Below are 25,988 nucleotides of genomic sequence, written 5' to 3'. Positions count from 1 at the left end.
TTGGCCACTGGCCCCTATAAAGTTGCTACGCCTCTTAGTCTCGGAGTCCAAGTCCCTGCTCCGCTGGGTCGGGTATACTTGGACCCAGGCTCGAGCTTGTAAATAAACCCTCGTGTGATTGCATCGGTGTCGGCTCCTTGGCGGTTTCTGGGATTCGTGATCTTGGGCACAACAGAATATGAATATAAATTTTGCAGAGCTCATTAAAGAGGGTTAAGAAAGAAACCAAACTTGTTCTATAAAGGAACATGAAACTGGCAAATGCAAAAAGAAAAAAAGAGTCACTGCTGAAAACAGAGCATGGTCAGCACATATGGATCATGGGAAATGAATGGTTTCAAAAGGTTGACAAAAACAAAGCAGATTACATGACAGAGACCAAATGTGCCCACAAAGTCTAAAATATTGATTATTTGGCCCTTTGTAAAAAGCATAGGGATTAAAAGTGTGAAAAGCAAGTTAATGAAGTATAAATGAATAGTTTTAAAATATTTAAAAATTATGAATATGAGATATTTAAGATTGCATAGTCATAATTGGGTTCACCCTAGATGAAAATTAAATATGAAGCAGGACAAACACTTAAAGGTATAATTTAACAGAAATAAAACATGCATCTACCAATTAAAGGGGGGATCTTTGTCCAGGAATAATAATAACCTAAAACAATCAGCCCTAAAACAGCGATTATTAAAGCTAACAGATTTCAAAGGGAGAATACTTGTTTAGCAGTTCTCTAATGCTAGGCACACAAAATTGGAATTCAGAGTCTGTTGAGGAAGAGGAAACCTTGCTAATTCCCAAGGGTCACATTTTAAATTAGAAGAAACTAAAATAACCAAGCTCTATAATGACAACTCTCAGTCCACAATTAACCAAACTATACTCTGGTTCCTCTACAGGTCACATAAATCTTCCCTCTAAGAATCAACCAAACCATGAAAAGATTAAGCAAAATTGCCTTCCAAAAGCTAAAAAAGATCTTCTCCTGGGAGAATATTACTTTGAACACCTACAATTTTTCACACACAATTTCCAAGATTCAATAAAAATTAACCAGGCACAGCAATAAATAGGGCCAAGAGGAAAATAGACAAAACGAATAAACCCATATACAATGCAGATATTAAAGTTTTGGGATTAAAATAGATTTTAAAACAACCCTGGTAAATATATTTTTTGAAAGGGAGAGCAAGAGAGAACAAAATGGAGATTCTTTTTTTTTTTTACCAGAAGATAGAAATTGGTGGAAAATAATCAAATGGAAATTCTAGAACTGAAAAATTGAAATAAGCAAATAAGAGTTTCATCAAGACTTAACAGCAAACAAGCCAAAACTGAAGAGAGAGCTGGTGAACTCAGCAGCTGAGAAGTCAGCAGATATCACACAGGTTAAAACAAAAAAAGAGAACAAAATGAGAGGAAATAGGGGGTATGTGGGTGGCTCGGTCAGTTAAGATTCCAACTGTTAATTTTGGCTCAGGTCATAATCTCAGGGTTCTGGGACCTAGGCCTGCACCAGGCTCCCCACTCAGCATGGAGTCTGTTTCTCCCTCTCCTTCTCCCCTCCCCCTACTTGCTCTCCCTCTCTCCTCTCCCTCTCAAATAAATACTTTTTTTTAAAAAAAGGAAAGGAAATTTTAAAAATAAAGATATGGTGTAAATTTCTAACATATATATGTAATTGCTGGTCTACAAGAAGATGAGAGAATGGGGCAAAAAGCAGCATTTTCAGAGGAGGTCAAGGCTTCCACTACCATATATAATGGAGTAACTTGTAGTAGACTGGCTCTAATGAAAACAACATAAAAACAGAAAAAAATACATTAAAAAATGTGCTCTAGATGTGAGCCCATGATTGCCATGGTTCTCTGCCTGCAGTTTCCTGAACCTGGTTCAGAAACTGAAAACTGGGCATAGCATGATTGTAATGTTGAGTGAAAGATGTGTAGATCAGAATTCAGGACAAATGCAGGTGTGGGGGTACACTATGTGTGTGATAGGAGGAATCTGTGTGGGATCTACCATGAGTCTTTGAGTGCTGGGCAACACAAAATACCCTAAAACTTCCAAAGAGTAGTTATTCTGGTATTGAAAGGGAAGGAGTAATACAAGAGATTTAGTTCAGGAAGATATTGGAGTCAACCAAACAAATGTAGAACCAAGTAGTGACAAGACCACAAAGCAATTTGGAAGATAAGTCCCATCAAGAAAGGAGGATTTGGAAAATACCTTGTTCTTTTCATAGATTGTCCCTAACACAACATAAAACAAAGCCAATAAAAGTTCAGAGGAATCAACTAATCATTAACTACCTTCTAAGCTAACAATTAAGTTCTTGAGAGGATTTTTTTTTAAAAATCAGTCTCTAACAATATATCTTTCAAAATTCCCAGTAACAACAGAAAATTACTAGAAATGTAACAAATGGAAAAACGTGGTCCGTAGTCAAGAAAAAAAAAAAAAACAGTCAGTAGAAATTGCCTATTAAATGGCCCAGATGTTAGATTCAGTAAAGGCTTGAGCAGCTATATGAATATTATTTTTAAAAATTAGAGGGGATCCTGGTGGCTCAGTTGCTTAAGCATCTGACTAGCTCAGGTCATGATCTCAGGGTCCTGGATCAAGTCCCATGTGGATCTCCCTGCTCCGCAGGGAGTCTGCTTGTCCCTCTCCTTCTTCCCCTTCCCCCCATTCTGTACTCTCTTTCAAATAAATAAATAAATAAAATATTTTAAAAATTAAAAAAAATAGAGAAACTGCTAATTAATGAGAAAGTAGGGACTAACTGGTAAAATGCAAGGAGTAAAGTGTGAAATAGGAAGAAATGTAGTGGAAGGTGGAACATGAAGATTGAGCTCTGTTGGGATAAAGTCCGAAGAGAAAGCAATTACAAAGTCCCATGTGCAAGGTGACATATAGCACAATACTGATTCTAACTGTACACTTTGATAGGTTAAGGATAAAAACTGTTAGCCATACATGAATCACTAGGGGAAGAAGTACATGAATATACAGCTAAGAAGCCAAATAGTGAAGAAAAAAATAAAGATTCAATTAACCAAAGGGAAGGCAAAAAAGGAGCAGTAAAGGAACAAAACAAGAGAAGACTAAATGGAAAACAATGGTAAGACAGTAGATTTAAACTAAACTATATCAATAATTACATTAAATGCCAATGGAATGAAAAGCTAAATAGAAGGCAGAGATTTCCACACTAGAAAAAAGAGCAAGATCCAATGACAGAATCACCAAAAATATTTCACGTTAAATATAAGGACACAAAGAAGTTTGAAAGAATAGAAAATATGTACACATCTATGCATAGTAAAGCTTGTGTAGTTTATTGCATTAATATCAGGTAGAAGAGAGTTTAATACAAAATTATTTCTAAGAAATAAAAAAATGATGTGTCCTATTGATAAAAGAGATAGTTCACCAGAAAGTCATGAGAATTCTAAATATGTATTCACCAAACAACAAAACTTCAAAAATCATGAAAGAGAGAAACAGGCAAATTCATAATTATAGATGGATATTTAAATGTCCCTCTCTTAGTTATTGATAGAACAAGTGGAAAAATAAAATAAGTATTATGCTGAGTGAAGTAAGTCAGTCGGAGAAGGACAAACATTATATGTTCTCATTCATTTGGGGAATATAAATAATAGTGAAAGGGAATATAAGAGAAGGGAGAAGAAATGTGTGGGAAATATCAGAAAGGGAGACAGAACATAAAAACTGCTAACTCTGGGAAACGAACCAGGGGTGGTAGAAGGGGAGGAGGGCGGGGGGTGGGAGTGAATGGGTGACGGGCACTGGGGGTTATTCTGTATGTTAGTAAATTGAACACCAATAAAAAATAAATTAAAAAAATAAAAATAAAAAAAAATAAAATAAGTATATAGAAGACTTGTACCACACTAACTCACTTGACTTAATTTGCATTTACAGAACAGTACAAACTAATCACTGCCAGATATGCATTCTTTTCAAGTGTATAAAAAGCATTAACCAACAAAGAACATTTCCTAGGACATAAAGCACAGATATACTGTAATTTATTGCACTTCACTTTATCACACTCTGCAAATATTGTTTTTTACAAATTGAAGGTTTGTGCAAACCCTGCATCAAGCAAGTCTATCAGCCCCATTTTTCCAACAGCAGTTGCTCATTTCATGTCTCTGTCACATTTTAGTAAATCTTACAGTATTTCAAACTTTCTCATTATTATAATATGTGTTATGGTGACTGGCAATCAGTAATTATAACTTGCTGAAAACTCAGACGATGACTAGTATTTTTTAGCAATGAAATATTTTTAATTAAGGTGTACACACTATTTTTTAACTTATTTACTGGGGGAGAAGCAGAGGAGAGGGAGAGAGAAACCCAAGCCAATTCTCCACTGAGCTGGGATCCCAAAATTGGGCTAGATCTCATGAGATCATGACCTGAGTGGAAACAAGAGTCAGAGGCCCAGCTGACTGTGCCACGCAGGTGCCCCATACATTATGTTTTTAGACATAATGGTATCACATACTTAACAGATTACAATATAGTGTGACTATAACTCTTATATGCACTGGGAAATCAAAAGCTCATTTGACTCGTTTTATTGTGATATTTGCTTTTTTGCAGTGATCTGGAACTGAACCTGCAGTATCTCTGAGGTACGCTTATAAACACAACAAGCACAAGAACTTGAAATCCTATGGGATATGTTTTCTAATCACAATTAGACACTGAAAACAAGTCAGGTTAAATCAGACAAGATTAAATTAGGTAGCTAAAAATATCCCAAAGGCACCAGCATGCACACATGGGGTCCCTGTGCATGTATTTCTTAGTGGTTCTGTTTCTCCAATTGAACCCTGATTGGCACACAACCAACAAGGTGTTAAAGGGAAATTCACAGTTTAGTATCTATATTGGAAAACAAGGTGGAGTCGTCATTGGTGGTGACAGTGGATTTGGGCTAAAAATAATGAAGTTTATTTCTTGGTTACATTATATGCTGGCTAAGGTTTGTTGGAGGCTATGCTCCTAATCCACCTGTCTGCTCGGTCTTGGACTCAGACTAAAGGAAAAGCCTACTTGGGTTATATCAGTCTCTTGATAGAAAAAGCAAGAGGACTGAGCAGAGATGTAGAACGCTCTTTCAGGAAGAAGTAGTGAATATTGGAAAGGATAATACTATTACCTCCATTTGGTTAATAGCAGTTTCTAGTCCATGATAAGTTCTTAATAAACATTTGATGATGAAAATTAAAATGAATTAATTTTAAAGATGATATGAAAGAACCTCCTTTTCTGAATACCGTTAAACTACTCTCTTCTTTGATCCCATAATAACTTTCAAATATCTTTGTTTTAATCATAACTATTTGTCAGTTTTACACACCAGAGTTTATTTCTTGAGGACAATAATTTGGTCTTGTTCACCTTTGTCTTTTTAAAAATTGAGTTATTTATTCACTTATTCTCATTACATCACAACTTATAGGTAGCTATTTTAATGTATTTAATTAATATCATTTTGCCTCAATTCTTGAAAAATGTATATTATAATGTGTGCCTGTATTTTATGGAATATAAATTTTTAAAATCAGTGATCTCAGATTAAACTTTGAGAAACAACATAAAGAAGAACAAATTAAATCTCAAGTAGGTAGAAAGAGTGAAATAGTAAAATACAAAGTGAATTTAAAAAGAAAGTGACATTTAATAGAAAAAATAAAACCAAAACTCTCTGAAAAAAAATAATTGAAGAACTTAGAGCAAGACTAATAAACATGTTCATGCAGAACATGTCTAACACAGGATATTTCATTTCCAAAAGAGTGCTTCACTTTTATTCACATTTCAATTAATACCGCTTGCATCCTCTGATTACTCAGGCATTGAGGTTACTATGGATTCTTCTCATTCTCCCATATCCCACATACAATCTATTGGGAAGTCAACCATCTGCCAGTTCTATATCCAAAATATCAGTTGACCCTTGAATAACAGGATTTGAACTGTGCAGGTCCACTTACATGCAGGCTTTTGTTTTTTAATAAATATAGTACTGTAAATATATTTTCTCTTATGATTTTAATAACATTTTTCTAGCTTACTTTATTTCAATAATACAGTATATAATTCATATGCAAAATATGTTTTAATTGCTATTTATGTTATCCATAAGGCTCCTTCCTAGTCAATAGTAGGCTATTAGTAGTTAAGTTTGGGGGAGTCAAAAGGAATATATGGAATTTCGACAGAAAAAGTGTTGGTGCCTTTAATTATGCGTTGTTTTAAGGGTCAACTAATACCTTTGACTTAGAATATTTTTACCACTTTTCCTGCTATCGCCATAGTGTAATCCCCCATTAGGTACTACCTATATTACCTATATTGTCGGAGGCTATGCTCCTAATCCACCTGTCTGATCATTCTTGGAAATGGCTTTCTAACTAGTCTTCCTCTTTCCCCTCTAGTCCCCTACACTTAATTCTCCGGAGAACATTCAGAATAATGTTTTAATTGTGTTAGTCAAACCATGTAATTCCTCGTTATGCTGTACAAACCTCAACTCTGGCGGAGTTTAACACCCTTCCATCTACACTGGCTGACTTGCTACTTCTGCAACACACCAACCTCCTTCCTTTCTCAGCTTTTTGGTACTTGGTGTTTTTTTTTTTTTTTTTTTTTTTTTTGAGTTCAAATCCTGCCAGTGCCTCTTTATTTGTTATGTTACTTTGGGTTCTTTTTCTTTTAATACATTTATTTTTTATTGGTGTTCAATTTGCCAACATATAGAATATCACCCAGTGCTCATCCCGTCAAGTGCCCACCTCAGTGCCTGTCACCCAGTCACCCCCACCCCTGTCCACCTCCCCTTCCACCACCCCTAGTTCGTTGCTGTTCTTTTTGTCTGGAATGTTTTCTTCCCAAACCTTGTTATGACTTGCTAATATTTCTTTCAGTTCCCTACTTAAATATCACTCCTGTAAAGAGGTCTTCTGTGACCACTGAACTAAAATAGCCTCCAGTAACCTCCCATAAACTCTATCACTTACTTTGCTTTATTTAGTTTCCTGTAGTCTGTACTAGTATCTTACATTTATTCCTCCACTTTTTGTGTTGTGCCTCCTCAGTTAGAATGCCAAGGTCCCTAAAGATAAGTAGGTCATTTGTCTTCATCACTGAATCCTCCATACTTTTCAACAACACTTCAGCCATATAAATATCCAGTGCATAAATGAACAAATGAGGAAGGGTTCAGAACCCCAGACAAGAGGAGTAGGGATGGGGATCATAATAAGAAACAAAATGGTAATACGAAGTGAGGAAATCAGAATAGAGAGTAGTATACAAATATTTCTCAATACCTTTTACTTCTAATGCAATGAATATGTAGCACAAATCAAAAATTATTCAAGAAATGAATAGTGTTACAAAAGACATAATATTTCTTTGGTAGATATGTGCACATGCATAAATCTGCTGCTTAGTTTTTGATCAAAAGAATCAAATGTATGAATCTGGAATAATATTAATTAAAGTAAATAGCATGATCAAAATTCCCTATGCATTAAGTAAAAGAGAAGGTATGATATAATGAGGCTAGAAACTAGCAGATAATTTATATCTTATCAAGAGAGTAGGGCAAGCATTAATATTAAGCATTACATGAATATATACAATATAAGATGAAGACTGAATGTCACTGGAATATTGCATAACATTTCTATTTTTTTTTCTGTAACATAGATAGCTAAGAATTTTCTCCAGTATGGTACATTCATTTCTTTATCTATGAAAATTTTAATCCTCAACTTAAACTTTAGCTCCAGTAAAAGGTTTAAGCTCAGTGCTGTTTCATTCTTGGTTCAGTATCAAATTATTAGCTTCCTTTTTATTTAAAATTAAATAACTCAAATAAGCCAAATAAGGTAAAGAATGTATGCAATTATGGGAATTTGACGACAGAGCCTTCAATATGGCAAGTGGAACAAAAGTCATGTAGACAATACATAACAATAAGACTATTTACAAGAATTTCTTGCTAGAGAACATGTATGTACTTGAGAGGGTTTGAATAACACAATTATACAAGACAGGGTGAGTCTCTCCAAGCCATCCATGGTCCATATGAGTGACCTTGGTTTTCACAACAGGATGATGACAACATAGAATTTTCTACTCCAGTGCATCTTGTCAGAGTGTGGTCATGAACCTGCTGTGATTATTAATTTTCAGGCTCTTAACAATGAAAAAATCATATTTATAGAGGATTGCCTGAAAGACAGTATACTATTATTCCTTTAACCAACTAAAAGCTATCTTTATGTTAGACTAGATTATAGGAGGGCCATGTAACCATTTCATATAATTTTGATCATTCCAAACAACTAGTTTTGCTGAATATACCCCAAGGTGAGAAAGAGCCCTGTGCCTACTGTAAAAGTGTTGCTAAGAGGACTGACCCCTGCATTATATTACCTTATCCCTATGCCTAATTGTTGCAGGTTATTTTCCTCTTGCCTCTAAACTAGAAATAGTTCTGTCAAGTGTGAATCCTGTAATTTATTTGGATTATAGGATTATTTTCTTATTTTTGACTGTTAGATAACTTTAAGGCAAATTGAAAACTCATTTCCAATGAGGATATAAGATGGCTCTATGGTACTTAACTTATTGATTTCAATAAGTACTGGCCATATTCCTTGTCTTCTTGTTTTCAATTTTTATTGAAATTTTTAGTAGGCAATACGGAGTTTGCAATACAAAGTTGATATAAAATACATATGGAGAAAACATTAACTCTCAACTTTTTTCTCCATCTCTCTTTCCACAAGTTACTCCGATATAATTTTCTCCCATTTTCCCAGAATTTTCTAAGCCAAGATAAATAAATACCTTTTCACGTTCTTCATTTTTTTAAACAAAGGGTCACTTACTATACACTTTGCTCTAGTTTTCCTCAATAGTTACTTACAAGACAACTTCTCATTCTTTTTATATCAAAAGATTCTCATTTTATTTTTGATGCATGACATTTTATTTTATGACTGTTCTACAATTTAGTTAAATATTGATGGACATTTGGGTTGTCAATAGTCATTTGCTCTTACAAACAGTGCTGTAATGCATAATTTTGTATTAGTATCTCTACAAATATCTATGTGCACACCTAAGGATGATTTTCAGAAGTAGGATTTTTGGGTCAAAGTATATATAAGCATGTTAAGTTCTTTAAGCATGTTAATTTTTGATAGATATTACTGAATCTCTCCTTGTAAGTAACGCATCAGAATGCTTATTTCTTTGTTAGCTTGCTAAAAATATTGTCATACATTAGGATTTTTACCAATTCATTGACAAAATGGTATTTTAGTATAGTTTTGATTTATTAATTAATAGGTATTCATATATTTATGCATCATTCACATGTCCTTAATTATCTGTCCTTTGATGAATTGTCTACTGGATTCTTAGACATCTTATTACTTTCTAAGGGGTCTTTATATATTGAAGATGTAAGCATTTTGTGAGATAAATTGCAAATAATTTTTCTTCTTATATTAGGTTTTTTAAGGCAATTATCTTATTTTCTGCCTACAGTAATTTTTGGGTTTTATGATATAAAAATAGAATTTTTTAAAGATTTACTTATTTATTCATGAGAGACACAGAAAGAGGCAGAGGGAGTAGGGTCCTCACAAGGAGCCCAATGTGGAACTCCATCTCAGGACCCCAGGATTATGCCCTGAGCTGAAGGCAGATGCTCAACCACTGAACCACCCAGATGCCCCTAGAATTATTTATTTTATAGCTCTTAAATTAGGAGATATTTAGTTAAATGGAATAGACTATGAGGGCATTGTACCTAGAAGGCATTGTACCGAGAATATATATTATTTCAGAGGCTAGGAATTGAATTGTAAATTTCAAAGGTGACTTAGATTTTCTTTTTCCCAAGCTATATATTTCTTGATATCTTTCAGCATATCCAACGTTTTTCCTCTCTCTAAACTTCAGTTTTACATATTGCTGCTTATTTTTGTGTTTAATTATTATTCTTTTTCATATTGCCAGGCAATGTGATCAACATTACATATTGAATTAATGTGACTTCTTCTGTAAACAGAATGACTTCCTGTTCTACAGCACAGTAATGACAGTAAATCACTTTCCACCTCCTCAGTGCAACACCAAGTAATTTAAAGATGACGATTTGATGATTAATGCAAAATTTGAATTTATTGAATTTACTTTATTAAAGTACTAAAGAATATTATATGAATAGCAGATACACCCACATATACTTCAATTGGATCATCTATAGTGCAGTCCTGCCCTATGCCAGGACTGCCATAGGAGTGAGCATTTATTTTTTTTAATAATAAATTTATTTTTTATTGGTGTTCAATTTGCCAACATACAGAATAACACCCAGTGCTCATCCCATCAAATGCCCTCCTCAATGCCCATCACCCATTCACCCCCACCCCCCGCCCTCCTCCCCTTACACCACCCCTAGATGATTTCCCAGAGTTAGGAGTCTTCATGTTCTGTCTCCCTTTCTGATATTTCCTACCAATTTCTTCTCTCTTACCTTCTATTCCGTTTCACTATTATTTATATTCCCCAAATGAATGAGAACATATAATGTTTATCCTTCTTTGATTGACCTATTTCACTCAGCACAATACCCTCCAGTTCCATCCACATTGAAGCAAATGGTGGGTATTTGTCATTTCTAACGGTTGAGTAATATTCCATTGTATACATAAACCACATCTTCTTTATCCATTCATCTTTTGATGGACACCGAGGCTCCTTCCACAGTTTGGCTATTGTGGACATTGCTGCTAGAAACATTGGGGTGCAGGTGTCCTGGCGTTTCATTGCATCTCTATCTTTGGGGTAAATCCCCAGCAGTGCAATTGCTGGGTCATAGGGCAGGTCTATTTTTAACTCTTTGAGGAACCTCCACACAGGTTTCCAGAGGGGCCGCACCAGTTCACATTCCACCAACAGTGTAAGAGGGTTCCCTTTTCTCCGCATCCTCTCCAACATTTGTGGTTTCCTGCCTTGTTAATTTTCCCCATTCTCACTGGTGTGAGGTGGTATCTCATTGTGGTTTTGATTTGTATTTCCCTGATGGCAAGTGATGCAGAGCATTTTCTCATATTCATGTTGGCCATGTCTATGTCTTCCTCTGTGAGATTTCTGTTCATGTCTTTTGCCCATTTCAGGATTGGATTGTTTGTTTCTTTGGTGTTGAGTTTAATAAGTTCTTTATAGATCTTGGAAACTAGCCCTTTATCTGATATGTCATTTGCAAATATCTTCTCCCATTCAATAGGTTGTCTTTTAGTTTTGTTGACTGTATCCTTTGCTGTGCAAAAGCTTCTTATCTTGATGAAGTCCTAATAGTACATCTTTGCTTTTGTGTCTTTTGCCTTCGTGGATGTATCTTGCAAGAAGTTACTGTGGCCAAGTTCAAAAAGGGTGTTCCCTGTGTTCTTCCCTATGATTTTGATGGACTCTTGTCTCACATTTAGATCTTTCATCCATTTTGAGTTTATCTTTGTGTATGGTGCAAGAGAGTGGTCTAGTTTCATTCTTCTGCATGTGGATGTCCAATTTTCCCAGCACCATTTATTGAAGATAGAAAGATAGAAAGAGATGGAGTACTTCCAAATTCGTTCTATGAGTCCAGCATCACCTTAATTCCAAAACCACAAAAAGACCCCACCAAAAAGGAGAATTACAGACCAATATCCCTGATGAACATGGATGAAAAAATTCTCAATAAGATACTAGCCAATAGGATACAACAATGCATTAAGAAAATTATTCACCGTGAACAAGTAGGATTTAGTCCCGGGACACAAGGCTAGTTCAACACTTGTAAAACAATCAGTGTGATTCATCATATCAGCAAGAGAAAAACCAAGAACCATATGATCCTCTCATTGGATGCAGAGAAAGCATTTGACAAAATGCAGCATCCATTCCTGATCAAAACTCTTCAGAGTGTAGGGATAGAGGGAACATTCCTCAACATCTAAAAAGCCATCTACGAAAAACCCACAGCAAATATAATTCTCAGTGGGGAAGTACTGGGAGCCTTTCCCCTAAGATCAGGAACAAGACAGGGATGTCCACTCTCACCACAGCTATTCAACATGGTATTAGAAGTCCTAGTCTCAGCAATCAGACAACAAAAAGACATTAAAGGCATTCAAATTGGCAAAGAAAAAGTCAAACTCTCCCTCTTCACCCATGACATGATACTCTACATAGAAAACCCAAAAGACTCCACCTCAAGATTGCTTGAACTCATACAGCAATTTGGCAGTGTGGCAGGATACAAAATCAATGCCCAGAAGTCAGTGGCATTTCTATACACTAACAATGAGACTGAAGAAAGAGAAATTAAGGAGTGAATCCCACTTACAATTGCACCCAAAAGCATAAGATACCTAGGAATAAACCTAACCAAAGAGGTAAAGGATTTATACCCTAAAAAGTATAGAACACTTCTGAGAGAAATTGAGGAAGACACAAAGAGATGGAAAAATATTCCATGTTCATGGATTGGCAGAATTAATATTGTGGAAATGTCAATGTTACCCAGGGTAATTTACACATTTAATGCAATCCCTATCAAAATACCATGGACTTTCTCCAGAGAGTTAGAACAAATTATTTTAAGATTTGGGTGAATCAGAAAAGACCCCAAATAGCCAGGGGAATTTTACAAAAGAAAACCATAGCTGGGGGCATCACAATGCCAGATTTCAGGGTGTACTACAAAGCTGTGGTCATCAAGACAGTGGCACAAAACAGACACATAGATCAATGGTACAGAATAGAGAATCCAGAAGTGGACCCTCAACTTTATGGTCAACTAATATTCGATAAAGGAGGAAAGACTATCCATTGGAAGAAAGACAGTCTCTTCAATAAGTGGTGTTGGGAAAATTGGACATCCCCATGCAGAAGAATGAAACTAGACCACTCTCTTTCATCATACATAAAGATAAACTCAAAATGGATGAAAGATCTAAATGTGAGACAAGATTCCATCTACTTCCTAGAGGAGAACACAGGCAACACCCTTTTTGAACTCGGCCACAGCAACTTCTTGCAAGATACATCCACGAAGGTAAAGGAAACAGAAGCAAAAATGAACTATTGGGACTTCATCAAGATAAGAAGCTTTTGCACAGCAAAGGATACAGTCAATAAAACTAAAAGACAGGGATCCCTGGGTGGCGCAGTGGTTTAGCGCCTGCCTTTGGCCCAGGGCGCGGTCCTGGAGACCCAGGATCAAATCCCACGTCGGGCTCCCGGTGCATGGAGCCTGCTTCTCCCTCTGCCTATGTCTCTGCCTCTGTGTGTGTGTGTGTGACTATGATAAATAAATAAAAATTTAAAAAATAACTAAAAGAAACCTACAGAATGGGAGAAGATATTTGCAAATGACATATCAGATAAGGGGCTAGTTTCCAAGATCTATAAAGAACTTATTAAACTCAACATCAAAGAAACAAACAATCCAATCCTGAAATGGGCAAAAGACATGAACAGAAATCTCACAGAGGAAGACATAGACATGGCCACCACACACATGAGGAAATGCTCTGCATCACTTGCCATCAGGGAAATACAAATCAAAACCACAATGAGATACCACCTCACACCAGTGAGAATGGGGAAAATTAACAAGGTGGGAAACAGCAAATGTTGGAGAGGATGTGGAGAAAGGGGAACCCTCTTGGACTGTTGGTGGGAATGTGAACTGGTGCAGCCACTCTGGAAAACTGTGTGGAGGTTCCTCAAAGAGTTAAAAATAGACCTGCCCTAGACCCAGCAATTGCACTGTTGGGGATTTACTCCAAAGATACAGATGTAATGAAACGCTGGGACCCCTGCACCCCAATGTTTCTAGCAGCAATGTCCACAATAGCCAAACTGTGGAAGGAACCTCGGTGTCCATCGAAAGATGAATGGATAAAGAAGATGTGGTTTATGTATACAATGGAACATTCCTCAGCCATTAGTAACGACAAACACCCACTATTTTCTTCGACGTGGATGGAACTGGAGGGTATTATGCTGAGTGAAATAAGTCAATTCGCGAAGGGCAAACATTATATGTTCTCATTCATTTGGGGAACATAAATAATAGTGAAAGGGAATATAAGGGAAGGGAGAAGTAATGAGTAGGAAATATCAGAAAGGGAGACAGAACACAAAGACTCCTAAATCTGGGAAACACACTAGGGGTGGTGGAAGGGGAGGAGCGGGGGTGAATGGGTGACGGGCACTGAGGGGAGCACTTGCCGGAATGAGCACTGGGTGTTATTCTGTATGTTGGCAAATTGAACACCGATAAAAATAAAATTATTATTAAAAATAGAAAAAGAAAAAGAAAACCATAGCTGGGGGCATCACAATGCCAGATTTCAGGTTGTACTACAAAGCTGTGGTCATCAGGACAGTGTGGTACTGGCACAAAAACTGACACATAGATCAATGGAACAGAATAGAGAATCCAGGAGTGAGGATTTAGAGAAAATCTTTGCCCTGGTAGAGCAAATAACCCATTGACAAAAGTTTTTTGGGAGGAAGGGCACCTGGGTGGCTCAGTCAGTTGGAAGCTTGACTTCAGCTTGGATCATGATCCCAGGAATCCTAGGATCCAGCACCCAGGTTGGGCTCTCTGCTCAATAGAGAGCCTGATTCTGCCTCTCCCTCTGCGGCTTCCCCTGCTTGTACTCTCTCTCTTTCTGTCAAAAAAAATTTTTAAGATTTTATTTATTTATTCATGAGAGACTGACACACACACACAGAGAGAGGCAGAAACAAAAGCAGAGAGAGAAGCAGGCTTCCTATAGGAGCCTGATGTGGGACCCACTCCTGGATCTCGGGATCACGTCCTTAGTGGAGTTCAATGTGCCAACATAGCAAAACACGCAGGGCTCAACCCATCAAGTGCCTCCCTCAGTGCCTGTCACCCAGTCACCCAACCCCCCACCCTTCATTTCCCTTCCACCACCCCTTGTTCATTTCTCAGAGTTAGGAGACCCTCATGTTCTGTCATCCTCTCTGATATTTGCCACTCATTTTCTCTCCTTTCCCCTATAATCCCTTTCACTACTTTTTATATTCCCCAAATAAATGAGACCATATAATGTTTGTCCTTCTCCGATTGACTTCTTCACTCAGCATAATACCATCCACGTTGAAACAAATGGTGGGTATTTGTCATTTCTAATGGCTGAGTAATATTCCATTGTATACATAAACCACATCTTCTTTATCCATATATCTTTCCATGGACACTGAGGCTCCTTCCACAGTCTGGATATTGTGGACATTGCTGCTATAAACATCAGGGTGCAGGTGTCCTGCGGTTTCACTGCATCTGTATCTTTGGGGTAAATCCCCAACAGTGTAATTGCTGGGTCGTAGGGCAGCTCTATTTTTAACTCTTTGAGGAACCTCCACACAGTTTTCCAAAGTGGCTGTACCAGTTCACATTCTCACCAAAAGTGCAAGAGAGTTCCCCTTTCTCCACATCTTCTTCAACTTTTGTTGTTTCCTGGCTTGTTAACTTTGACCATTCTCACTAGTGTGAGGTGGTATCTCATTGTCCTTTTGATTTGTATTTTCCTAGTGGCAAGTGATGCAGAGCATTTTCTCAGAGCACATGACTTTCAAAGCACTATGGTCTTAAAATATGCAGGGGACAATCCCAATCTTTTGGTATCAGTTGAGACCTGATTTGTGACCCAGTATGTGGTCTATTCTGGAGAAAGTTCCATGTACATCTGAGAAGAATGTGTATTCAGTTGCATTTGGATGTAAATTTCTGTAAAATCTGTGAAATCCATCTAGTCCAGTTGTATCATCTAAAGCTCTTGTTTCTTTGGAGATGTTGTGCTTAGAAGATCTGTTGATTGTAGAAAGCGCTAACCTCAAGTCACCAAGTATACGTGTATTATTACCTAAGTATGTCCTAACTTTGGTTATTAATTGATATACTTGGCAGCTCCCACATTCAGGGCATAAATATTCATGATTGTTAGGTCCTCTTGTTGGATAGATCCTTTAACTATGATATAGTGTCTCTTGTAGACATCATATAGATGGGTCTTGCTTTTTTATCCAGTCTGAAACCCTGCACCTTTTGATGGGGTCATTAAGCCCATTCGCGTTCAGAATTACTATTGAAAGATATGAATTTAGTGTCATCATAATACCTATTCAGTCTCTGTTTTTGTGGATTATTTCTTTGGGCTTACTCTGTCTTTCAAGAGTTTCCCTTAATATTTCTTGCAGAGCTGGTTTGGTGGTCACATATTCTTTCAGTTTCTGCCCATCTTGGAAGTTCTTTATCTCTCCTTCTATTCTGAATGAGAGCCTAGCTAGATAGAGTATTCTTGGCTGCAGGTTCTTCTCATTTAGGACCCTGAATATATCCTGCCAGCCCTTTCTGGCCTGCCAGGTCTCTGTGGAGAGGTCTGCTAATATATATCCCCATAAAAGTTAGAGGTCTCGTGTCTCTTGCTGCTTTAAGGATTTTCTCTTTATCTTTGGAATTTGCCAAGTTTCACTATTAAATGTCTAGGTGTTGAACTTTTTTTTTTAATTTTATTTTTAGGGGGGGACCTTTCTATCTCCTGGGTCTGAATGCCTGTTTCATTCCCCAAATTAGGGAAGTTCTCAGCTATGATTTGTTCACATATGCTTTCTGGTCTCCTGTCCCTCTTGGCACCCTCTGGACCCCCAATTATACATAGATTTCCTTCTGAGGTTCTCATTTATTTCCCTTAACTTTTCCTCATGGTCTCTTAATTGTTTTTCTCTTTTTTCCTCAGCTTCCTTCCTCGCCATCAATTTATCTTCTATGTCATTCACTCTGTCTTCCACCTCATTAGCCCTCGTCGTTAGGACAGCCAGTTTAGATTGCATCTCATTTAATCTATTTTTAATTTCAGACTGATTAGCTCTCATTTATGCCATAACAAAGTCTGTAGAGTCCTTCGGGTTTTTTCTAGATCCACCAGTAACTATAATTGTGCTTCTGAATTATCTTTCTGACATCGTATTGAAATCCACATTCTGTAACGTAGCAGAGGGTTCCTTTGTGAATTCTTCTTTCTAGTCATTTTGTCCAGTGCAGAGTGGCTGTATGAGCAGGCTGAGTCAAAAATATCAACTACGACCTAAGTGAAACACACCCTAGATGATTCTGAAGAGGTCAGAGACCAGAAAATGAAAAAGAAGATCAGAACCAAATAAAATAAAAGGACCAGTAAAGTGAAAACCAAATTTTAAAACAAAGTATTAAAAATAAAAAGCCAAAAACCACAAAGAAGCAGAAAAAATAAAAAGAATTAAAAAAAATAAATAGGAAAATGAGGAAAAATAAAACATAAAAAAGGGGGTGTGCTGGAGGATAGTGATGGTGAAGAAGTTGTAGTGGAGGGAGAATGTAGTCTACCTGAGTGGTCCTAGAGGGTGATCCTCTTTGTTCTGAATGTATTTTGTTCTATATGTTAGAAGATGTCAAATCCCAAATTTATATAAACCAGTAATACTTGTAGAAAGCCCCACCATTGAGCACAAAAAGATAAATGAGATTAATGAGGGGGGGCAGAATGTGAATGAAGAAAGAGTATAATCTCACAGAATGAACCAGCATGGTGTTGCGCTTGGTTCTGGGTATATCTTGTTCATGTTTTAGAAGGTACTAACTTCCAACATTGTAAAACAAAACAAGGCAGAAAAAAACAAAAAAACACAAAACAAAAACCCATATATCTCCCCAAATTAAATTGAATACTTTGAAGGGAATCCAGAAGTGAAAAATATATCTAAGACATGTAATTGTAGACATATGCAAAAGTCAAAAAGGAAAAAACTTAAAAATGAGGAGCTGGTAATATACTGTAGTTAAGGTAGGAAGAGAAAAAATATTGGAAATATTTAGTCTGATATAAAAATGAGTCACAATGGAAAAAGAAAAGAAAAAGGATCCTTTGAAAAAAGAAAAGAAGAAAAGAAAAGAAAAGAAAAGAAAAGAAAAGAAAAGAAAGAAAAGGAAAGGAAAGGAAAGGAAAGGAAAGGAAAGGAAAGGAAAGGAAAGGAAAGGAAAGGAAAGGAAAGGAAAGAAAAGAGAAAAGAAAGAGAAGAAATGAAAAGAAAAGAAAAGAAAAAAAGAAAAGAAAAGAAAAATAAAGGAAAGAAAAGAAAAGAAAGAAAAGAAAGAAAAGAAAAGAAAAGAAAAGAAAAGAGAAAAGAAAAGAAAAAAGAAAAGAAAGAAAAGAAAAGAAAGAAAAGAAAAGAAAAGAAAAGAAAGAAAAGAAAAGAAAAAGAAAAGAAAAGAAAAAGAAAAAGAAAAGAAAAGAAAAGAAAAGAAAAGAAAAGAAAAGAAAAGAAAAGAAAAGAAAAGAGATCCTCTAATTCTATATACTATTTTCCCTTGGTCCTGGAGGTTTCCAGGGCTGCCTAGTCAGTAAATTTGCTCTTCCCCTGTCCTTCCCGCTGGTTGTCTAGGGGAGGGGCCTGCTGTGCTGACTCTCAGGTGTGTGTACCTGGGGGAGATGCCCTGCCCCCCACCCCCGGTGCTGGGCTCAGTGGGAGCTGTTTACCCCGTGAGGCCCCTGTTCCCTGGGGCCCCGCCTCTCCCAGGCACAAGGTGATGCAAGGAGGAACAAGAACACTGGCGGCGGCCAGGTCTCCAGCCCTGGAGTCAGCTCCCCGCAGTAACCACCCACAGTCGGCCAGTCTGCCCTGGCCTAGGTGCTCCTGGGGCTGGGCGCTGACCTGCACAGCTGGGGGCGCCTATGGGCAGGAGAATCCTCACTGTTCTGTGCCCTCCCCGCTTCTGCCTGTCCGGAGGAACGGCAGGATGGTGGGCTGTGTCCCCCAGCACCCTGGGATCCCGGGCCTGTGCTGCTGGAATCGCGCTTCTGGGGCTGTGGCTCCCGAAGGCCGTAGGGCACAGACACCTCCACCCTTAGCCCCCGCCTGACCAACCGGCTTCTCCCTGAGGCCCCACAGGCTGCACGTCGTCCCGCCCTTTACCAAGATTGGCCTCAGGATGAGGTGTGCTCTCCCCTAGGCGCACTTCCTGTATTAGGGACCCCAGGAGACTGGAGGCATCCCCGCCCCTCCTGCGGTTCTTTTTTTATTTTTTAAGATTTATTTATTTATTCATGATAGACATAGAGAGAGAGAGAGAGAGAGAGGCAGAGACACAGGAGGAGGAGAAGCTGGCTCCACGCCGGGAGCCCCACGCGGGACTCGATCCCCGGATTCCAGGATCGGCCCCGGGCCAAAGGCAGGTGCCAAACCGCCGAGCCTCTGGGGATCCCCCCCCTCCTACGGTTCTGCCCAATTTCCCTGCTGAGCGCTCCTCCGTCCAGGAAGAATCCGCTGTGGATTTTTAAGGTTCCCGATTCTCCGGGGCTGGACTTTCCTGTCCTGGATGCTCTCGCCACCCAGCCTTAGCCTGGCTCCTCTCGGGGCCCCTCCCTTACTTTATTCTTTTTTTTTTTTTCCCCTGCCTTCCTACCTGTTAGAAACGAAAACCCTTCTCTCTGTAGCATTCCGGCCATTCTCTCTTTAAATCTCAGGTCGGATTCGTAGGTGTTCAGGATGGTTTGAGTTATCCAGGGAAGTTGGTGGGGCCGGGTGAGATGAGGGCCCTACTCCTCCACCATCTTGCCTCTCCTGCCAGGAATCAGCCTCTTGTTGGATCCTCTGCAAAAACGAGACAGGAATTGTCTGTCCAACCATTTCTGTCTTATCATCGCCTTGAAACTCCCAAATTCTTTTAAACATGGTTACAAGGGTTAAGAACAATAACAACAACAACAACAACAAAAATTCACAGATTGATCAAATGTGTTCATAGGAATACGAGTTAACAATGTATTGTTTGCTTATAAACAACTCTACACTTTCTTGGCACCCCAAGAAATATCCTGGTGTATAGGCTGCTTTCACACATTATATTGTATTTTTTCTTCTTCTTCTTCTGGTTAGTGTTTTGCAGCCCCCTTTTTGTTTGCACTTGAAAAGTTCCTTAAGGGATCCCTGGGTGGCGCAGCGGTTTGGCGCCTGCCTTTGGCCCAGGGCGCGATCCTGGAGACCCTGGATCGAATCCCACGTCAGGCTCCCAGTGCATGGAGCCTGCTTCTCCCTCTGCCTATGTCTCTGCCTCTCTCTCTCTCTCTTTCTCTGTGACTATCATAAATAAATAAAAAAAATTTAAAAAAAAGAAAAGTTCCTTGAATAAGATGAAAGTGAGAGTTCTTGTGGCCCACTCACCTAAAGACTCCTTTGAAAAACTGTGTTGTATGGTCTGTGTTCCCTCAAGCAATCCCATTAAGAGAACATTAGTTTTTTCTAATTTAGAACCCAGTCTTATATGTACAAATAAAATGGGAAAAAAATAATAAATATCTCTGTTAAGATTGCACAGTGAGGCAAATCACAGATGCTGCAGGTACACTATATAAAACAATATCACTGTTGGCTCAGCAACATGGTTCTGTTCTCCCTGATGATTCATTGCAAATAGAAGATCTTAACAAAATAGCCCCTTCTTTGTGGCTTGTCCCTACCAATCAGCCATGGGCAAAGCTCTGGCTCCCTGCCTGCCTGGCTAAGATATACCTTCCCTCACAGAATGAGGACTAACAGCATAGCAAACTTTCCTCCTTATAGCACATTTTCTCAGCAGGAGGCATGGCAATGACTTATAGCCTTAATAATCTCTTAACATTTATCTGTAACACTTTATACTCCAAAGTGCTGTACTTGTTCATCCTTTGAGGCAGCAAAACCACTCTCCAAGGTCACATCTTCTGGCTTCAATTACAGACACAACCTCAGGAAGGCTTCTTGACTTATTTACAATCACAGAGTTATATGTGGGAGTCCTAGAGCTCATCAGAGACAGAATCCAGGACTTCTTACTCTTAATATTTGTTCATTAAAATATGCATCTATTTATTCTAATTCATTTATCTATTTGTTCAAATTAGCTATCTTTAAAAAGATGTCACCTAACAGGAACAATAGAACATAGCTTGATGGATCTCCTGGGTATTCAAAATAGGCCTTTCAGCCAAGAAAAAAAAAAAATGAGCATGTTGACATATTGAATCCCTCTTCCCCCTTTAACTCTTACAAAACTAGAAACACATATTAATCCAATGAAAAAATATGCATTTTGCAACCAGTGTCCAGCTCTGTGTAAGGTGCTTTAGAACATGGTTCCCACTTTTCCTGAGGCAGCAGCAGGGAAGAGAAGGGACAGTTGGTGTCCTAGGAAGATTCTTCACTTATTGTGATTGAGAGAGAGACACAGATGTGCAGTAGGTTGAGTATTCCAAGCCACTCCTGTCACTTAAAATCAAATATGTGAGTCAGGGCATGTATAGTGTTTTTGGGGGACCACCATGTGATGATTACCAAAAACCATGTGCATAGAGAGGGAGGTCTCAGGAAAAGAGAGGTCTAGGAGGGCTAAGGAGAGTGAAGAGTAAGCTGGCAAGAAAGATACTTGGAAGATAAGTCCTTGAGGTAAGACTCCTACCTTAAGACGTCTAGTTTCAGTGAATATGGGGGAAACTATTGACCCCTCAATGGGGGAAAGCCTCCACTGACTCAACACCCCTTACCGATCCCCCTTTCAATGCTGTTAATGTTTCTGTTTTACTGATGGTGAAGTGGGTATAAGTTGCTTTTTTGATAGACTAGAGTGAATTTCAAATCTTAGTCTCAGACTTCTATTACAATGTGGTTTGGTACTTACCAGGATACCCAGAGAATGGGGACTCTGAAAGCAAGGGGAGTTAACATCCAATTCTCATTTCTCTGGGGAAAATAATGTTCTATTTATTAGTCTAATTATTTCTCCTACTTTCTAAAATAAAAGGAAACAAGCTCTAGTATCACCTCAGTAATACACATCGTTTTATAATATTTAATTCTCTTACAATTATGAAAAATATATTTTTATAGAAAACTAGAAGCTGTAATAAATACCAAGGAGTCTAAATCTGTAGCTCTCCACCCTGCCTACTGAACAGGTACTATTGGTTAGGAAGATGGGATGACTTAGGACTCATCCTGAAGGAAGAATGATAGCTGAGAAGTTGATAAGAACCTGTAGACTCAGAACAGCTGCTGTCTTCCCAGTAAACAACATGATATTTTTGACTGCTATTTCAAGAAAACAGTGTGTCAGCCACATTTCTCTGTTTATTTTTGGTGCCTTTATTTTTTGAAATCATGAACCAGAATCAGCACATAGAGTAAGAGATAAATGCTCCTGGTTGGTTCTACCTTTAAAATATTCTGCCTTTTGTTTTTGCTTTTTCCTGAATTTGGATATAATAATCCATATAGCTCAAGTAATTATTGGCAAACTCTGTAATTCAAAAATAGTCTCTATAAAAACCTAAGATTGAAAAACAGAAAATAAACTTTACTAAATCTTGAATTCACATTTTGAGCAGATATCTTTTTTACTTATCTAGCTAATATAACATGTAACAGTCTGAATTTAGGATTATGAAGCACCTCTATTTGCAACATTCTAGTCAACTTAAAATGTATGGATTATAAGCCCAATGGGGTTTAATTTTAAATTAATTATATTATAGTCTTTTCCCAGATCACAATGAGAGATAGTATGTCATTGGGTTTTGCTGTTAATAAAAAAAAAAAAGAATAAAGTGGATCTCACACCTATGTGACCTCTTTGTGAAGTGGGACCATTTATTAACCCTCTGTTTACCCCAATGCCCACTATGCTCTGAGTTCCCTAATCCAAGAACACTGGGAATAGCTCTTGGAGTTTTAAAAATACTTTAATTAACAATAGGAAACAAGTTCTGACTCAATGAAATAACTCTAAACTATTATTGAGAAACTAGCATGTGATGCAATAATTTTATCAAATTGTCTTCTTTAGTATTTCTAAGAGGGTTTGGTGCCTTAAAAATAATTATGTAAAATAATATAATTTACAAAAGTGCAATGAGCTATCACCTCACACTCATTAGGATGACTACTGTCAAAGAACAGAAAATAACAAGCATTGATTGATGGTGATGAGGAGAAACTGGAGTGCTTGCATGTTGCTGGTGGGAATGTCAAATGGTGTAGCCAACTATGCAAAGCCAAGTAATGTGGCTCCTCACAAAATTAAACATTGAGTTACCATATGATCCAGCAATTCCACTTCTAGAAAGCAGGGATGTGAAGAGTTCATAGCACACCCAAGTTCATATCAGCATTATTCACAACAGCAAAATGTGGAAGCAACACAAGTGTCTATCAATGGATGAATAGATTTTAAAAATGTGATATACATATAATGAAATAGTATTCAGTCGTAAAAAGGAAAGAAATTATGAGACATGTTACAACATGGATAAAACTTGAGGACATTCTGTTAAGTGAAATAAGCCAGTCAGAAAAAGATAAATAATGTAGGATTCCACTTATATGCAATACCTAGAGGAGTCAAATTCATGGAGCCAGAATGTAGAATGGTGCGTTGCTAAGGGATTAGAAGGAAGAATGAGAAGTTGTTTCATGGATATGGAGTTTCAGTTTTGCAAGATGAAAAAAGTTCTGGATGATGATTGCACAGCAATCTGAATGCCATAGTACTATACACTTTAAAATGGTTAAAATGGTAAATTTTATATTGTATATATTTTACCACAATTGAGAATTAATAATTTATTTCAGAATAAAAACTTAGAGGACTAATTGATCATCTTTTTTAATAAAGATAAATAATACATATTAGTAATAGCTGAAAAGATGTAATATTTTCACAAATATCAGATTTTTTCATGACTTATATATATATATATATTTTAGGGACCCCCAAACCATTACTCTTCAATGCTATGTAATGTAAAAATTCTGCCAATCATCATCACCTTAAGAGGCAATAAAAACTGATATACAAAGAATACTCTTTCAAAATCCAAATTTTTTTCAAACTGTGTAACTCTTAGTCTTTAAATGATGACAATTTTGACTATTTACCTTTACTAATCCTTTATTTCAACTTTTTTATTTTTATCTTTTTATTTTTTATTTTTTATTTATTTTTAAATTTCTTTTTGAAGTCCAATTTGCCAACATATAGCATAACACCAAGTGCTCATCCCATCAGGTGCCCCCCTCAGTGCCCCTCACCAGTCACCCCAACACCCCGCCCCATCCCCTTCCACTACCCCTTGTTCATTTCCCAGAGTTAAGTGTCTCTCATGTTGTGTCACCCTCACTGACATTTTCACTCATTTTCTCTCCTTTCCCTTTATTCTCTTCCACTACTTTTTATATTCCCCAAATGAATGAGAACATATAATGTTTGTCCTTCTCCGATTGACTTACTTCACTCAGCATAATACCCTCCAGGTCCATCCATGTCGAAGCAAATGGGGGGTATTTGTCATTTCTAATGGCTGACTAACATTCCATTGTATACATAAACCACATCTTCCTTATCCATTCATCTTTCGATGGACACCGAGGCTCCTTCCACAGTTTGGCTATTGTGGACATTGCTGCTAGAAACATCGGGGTGTAGGTGTCCCAGTGTTTCACTGCATCTGTATCTTTGGGGTACATCCCCAGCAGTGCAATTGCTGGGTCCTAGGGCAGATATATTTTTAACTTTTTGAGGAACTTCCACACAGTTTTCCAGAGTGGCTGCACCAGTTCACATTTCCACCAGCAGTGCAAGAGGGTTCCCCTTTCTCCACATCCTCTCCAACATTTGTGCCTTGTTAATTTCCCCATTCTCAGTGGTGTGAGGTGGTATCTCATTGTGGTTTTGATTTGTATTTGCCTGATGGCCAGTGATGCAGAGCACTTTCTCATGTGCTTGATGGTCATGTCTATATCTTCCTCTGTGAGATTTCTGTTCATGTCTTTTGCCCATTTCATGATTGGATTCTTTGTTTCTTTGGTGTTGAGTTTAATAAGCTCTTTATAGATCTTGGATACTAGCCCTTTATCTGATAGGTCATTTGCAAATATTTTCTCCCATGCTATAGGTTGTCTTTTAGCTTTGTTGACTGTTTCTTTTGCTGTGCAAAAGCTTCTTATCTTGATGAAGTGCCAATGATTCATTTTGCTTTTGTTTTTCTTGCCTTCATGGATGTATCTTGCAAGAAGTTGCTGTGGCCAAGTTCAAAAAGGCTGTTGCCTGTGTTCTCCTCTAGGATTTTTATGGAGTCTTGTCTCACAGTTAGATCTTTCATCCATTTTGAGTTTATCTTTGTGTATGGTGCAAGAGAGTGGTCCAGTTTCATTCTTCTGCATGTGGATGTCTAATTATCCCAGCACCATTTATTGAAGAGTCTGTCTTTCTTCCCGTGGATAGTCTTTCCTCCTTTATCGAATATTAGTTGACCATAAAGTTCAGGGTCCACTTCTGGATTCTCTGTTCTGTTCCATTTATCTATGTGTCTGTTTTTGTGTTAGTACCACACTGTCCTGATGACTACAGCTTTGTAGTACAACCTGAAATCTGGCATTGTGATGCCCCCAGCTATGGTTTTCTTTTTCAATATTCTCCCGATTATTTGGGGTCTTTACTGATTCCACACAAATCTTAAGATGATTTGTTCCAACTCTGTGAAGAAAGTCTATGGTATTTTGATAGGGATTACATTAAACGTGTAAATTTCCCTGGGTAACATTGACATTTCCACAATATTAATTCTGCCAATCCATGAGCATGGAATATTTTTCCATCTCTTTGTGTCTTCCTCAATTTCTTTCAGAAGTGTTCTATAGTTTTTAGGATATAGATCCTTTACCTCATTGATTAGGTTTATTCCTAGGTATTTTATGTTTTTGCGTGCAATTATAAATGGGATTGATTCCTTAATTTCTCTTTTTCAGTTTTATTGTTAGTGTAT

At 37.6% G+C, this 25,988-nt stretch overlaps 1 protein-coding gene across 1 annotated transcript in view; it reads right to left on the bottom strand.

The window, feature by feature from the left end:
- LOC144289799 (uncharacterized) overlaps positions 1–25,988 on the bottom strand; it is a 91,993-nt gene that overhangs the window by 9,784 nt on the left and 56,221 nt on the right. Inside the window, exon 4 of the mRNA XM_077858219.1 lies at positions 19,598–19,785. Within this exon, the coding sequence (XP_077714345.1) occupies positions 19,731–19,785 (55 nt within the window). The 3' untranslated portion in view covers positions 19,598–19,730. The remainder of the gene's footprint in view (positions 1–19,597; positions 19,786–25,988) is intronic.

Source organism: Canis aureus, chromosome 2 (genome assembly GCF_053574225.1).
Source record: "Canis aureus isolate CA01 chromosome 2, VMU_Caureus_v.1.0, whole genome shotgun sequence".
NCBI classification, from domain to species: domain Eukaryota; kingdom Metazoa; phylum Chordata; class Mammalia; order Carnivora; family Canidae; genus Canis; species Canis aureus.
The sequence above is the reverse complement of the archived record's forward strand: the minus strand, read 5'-3'. Positions and strand labels throughout refer to the sequence as shown.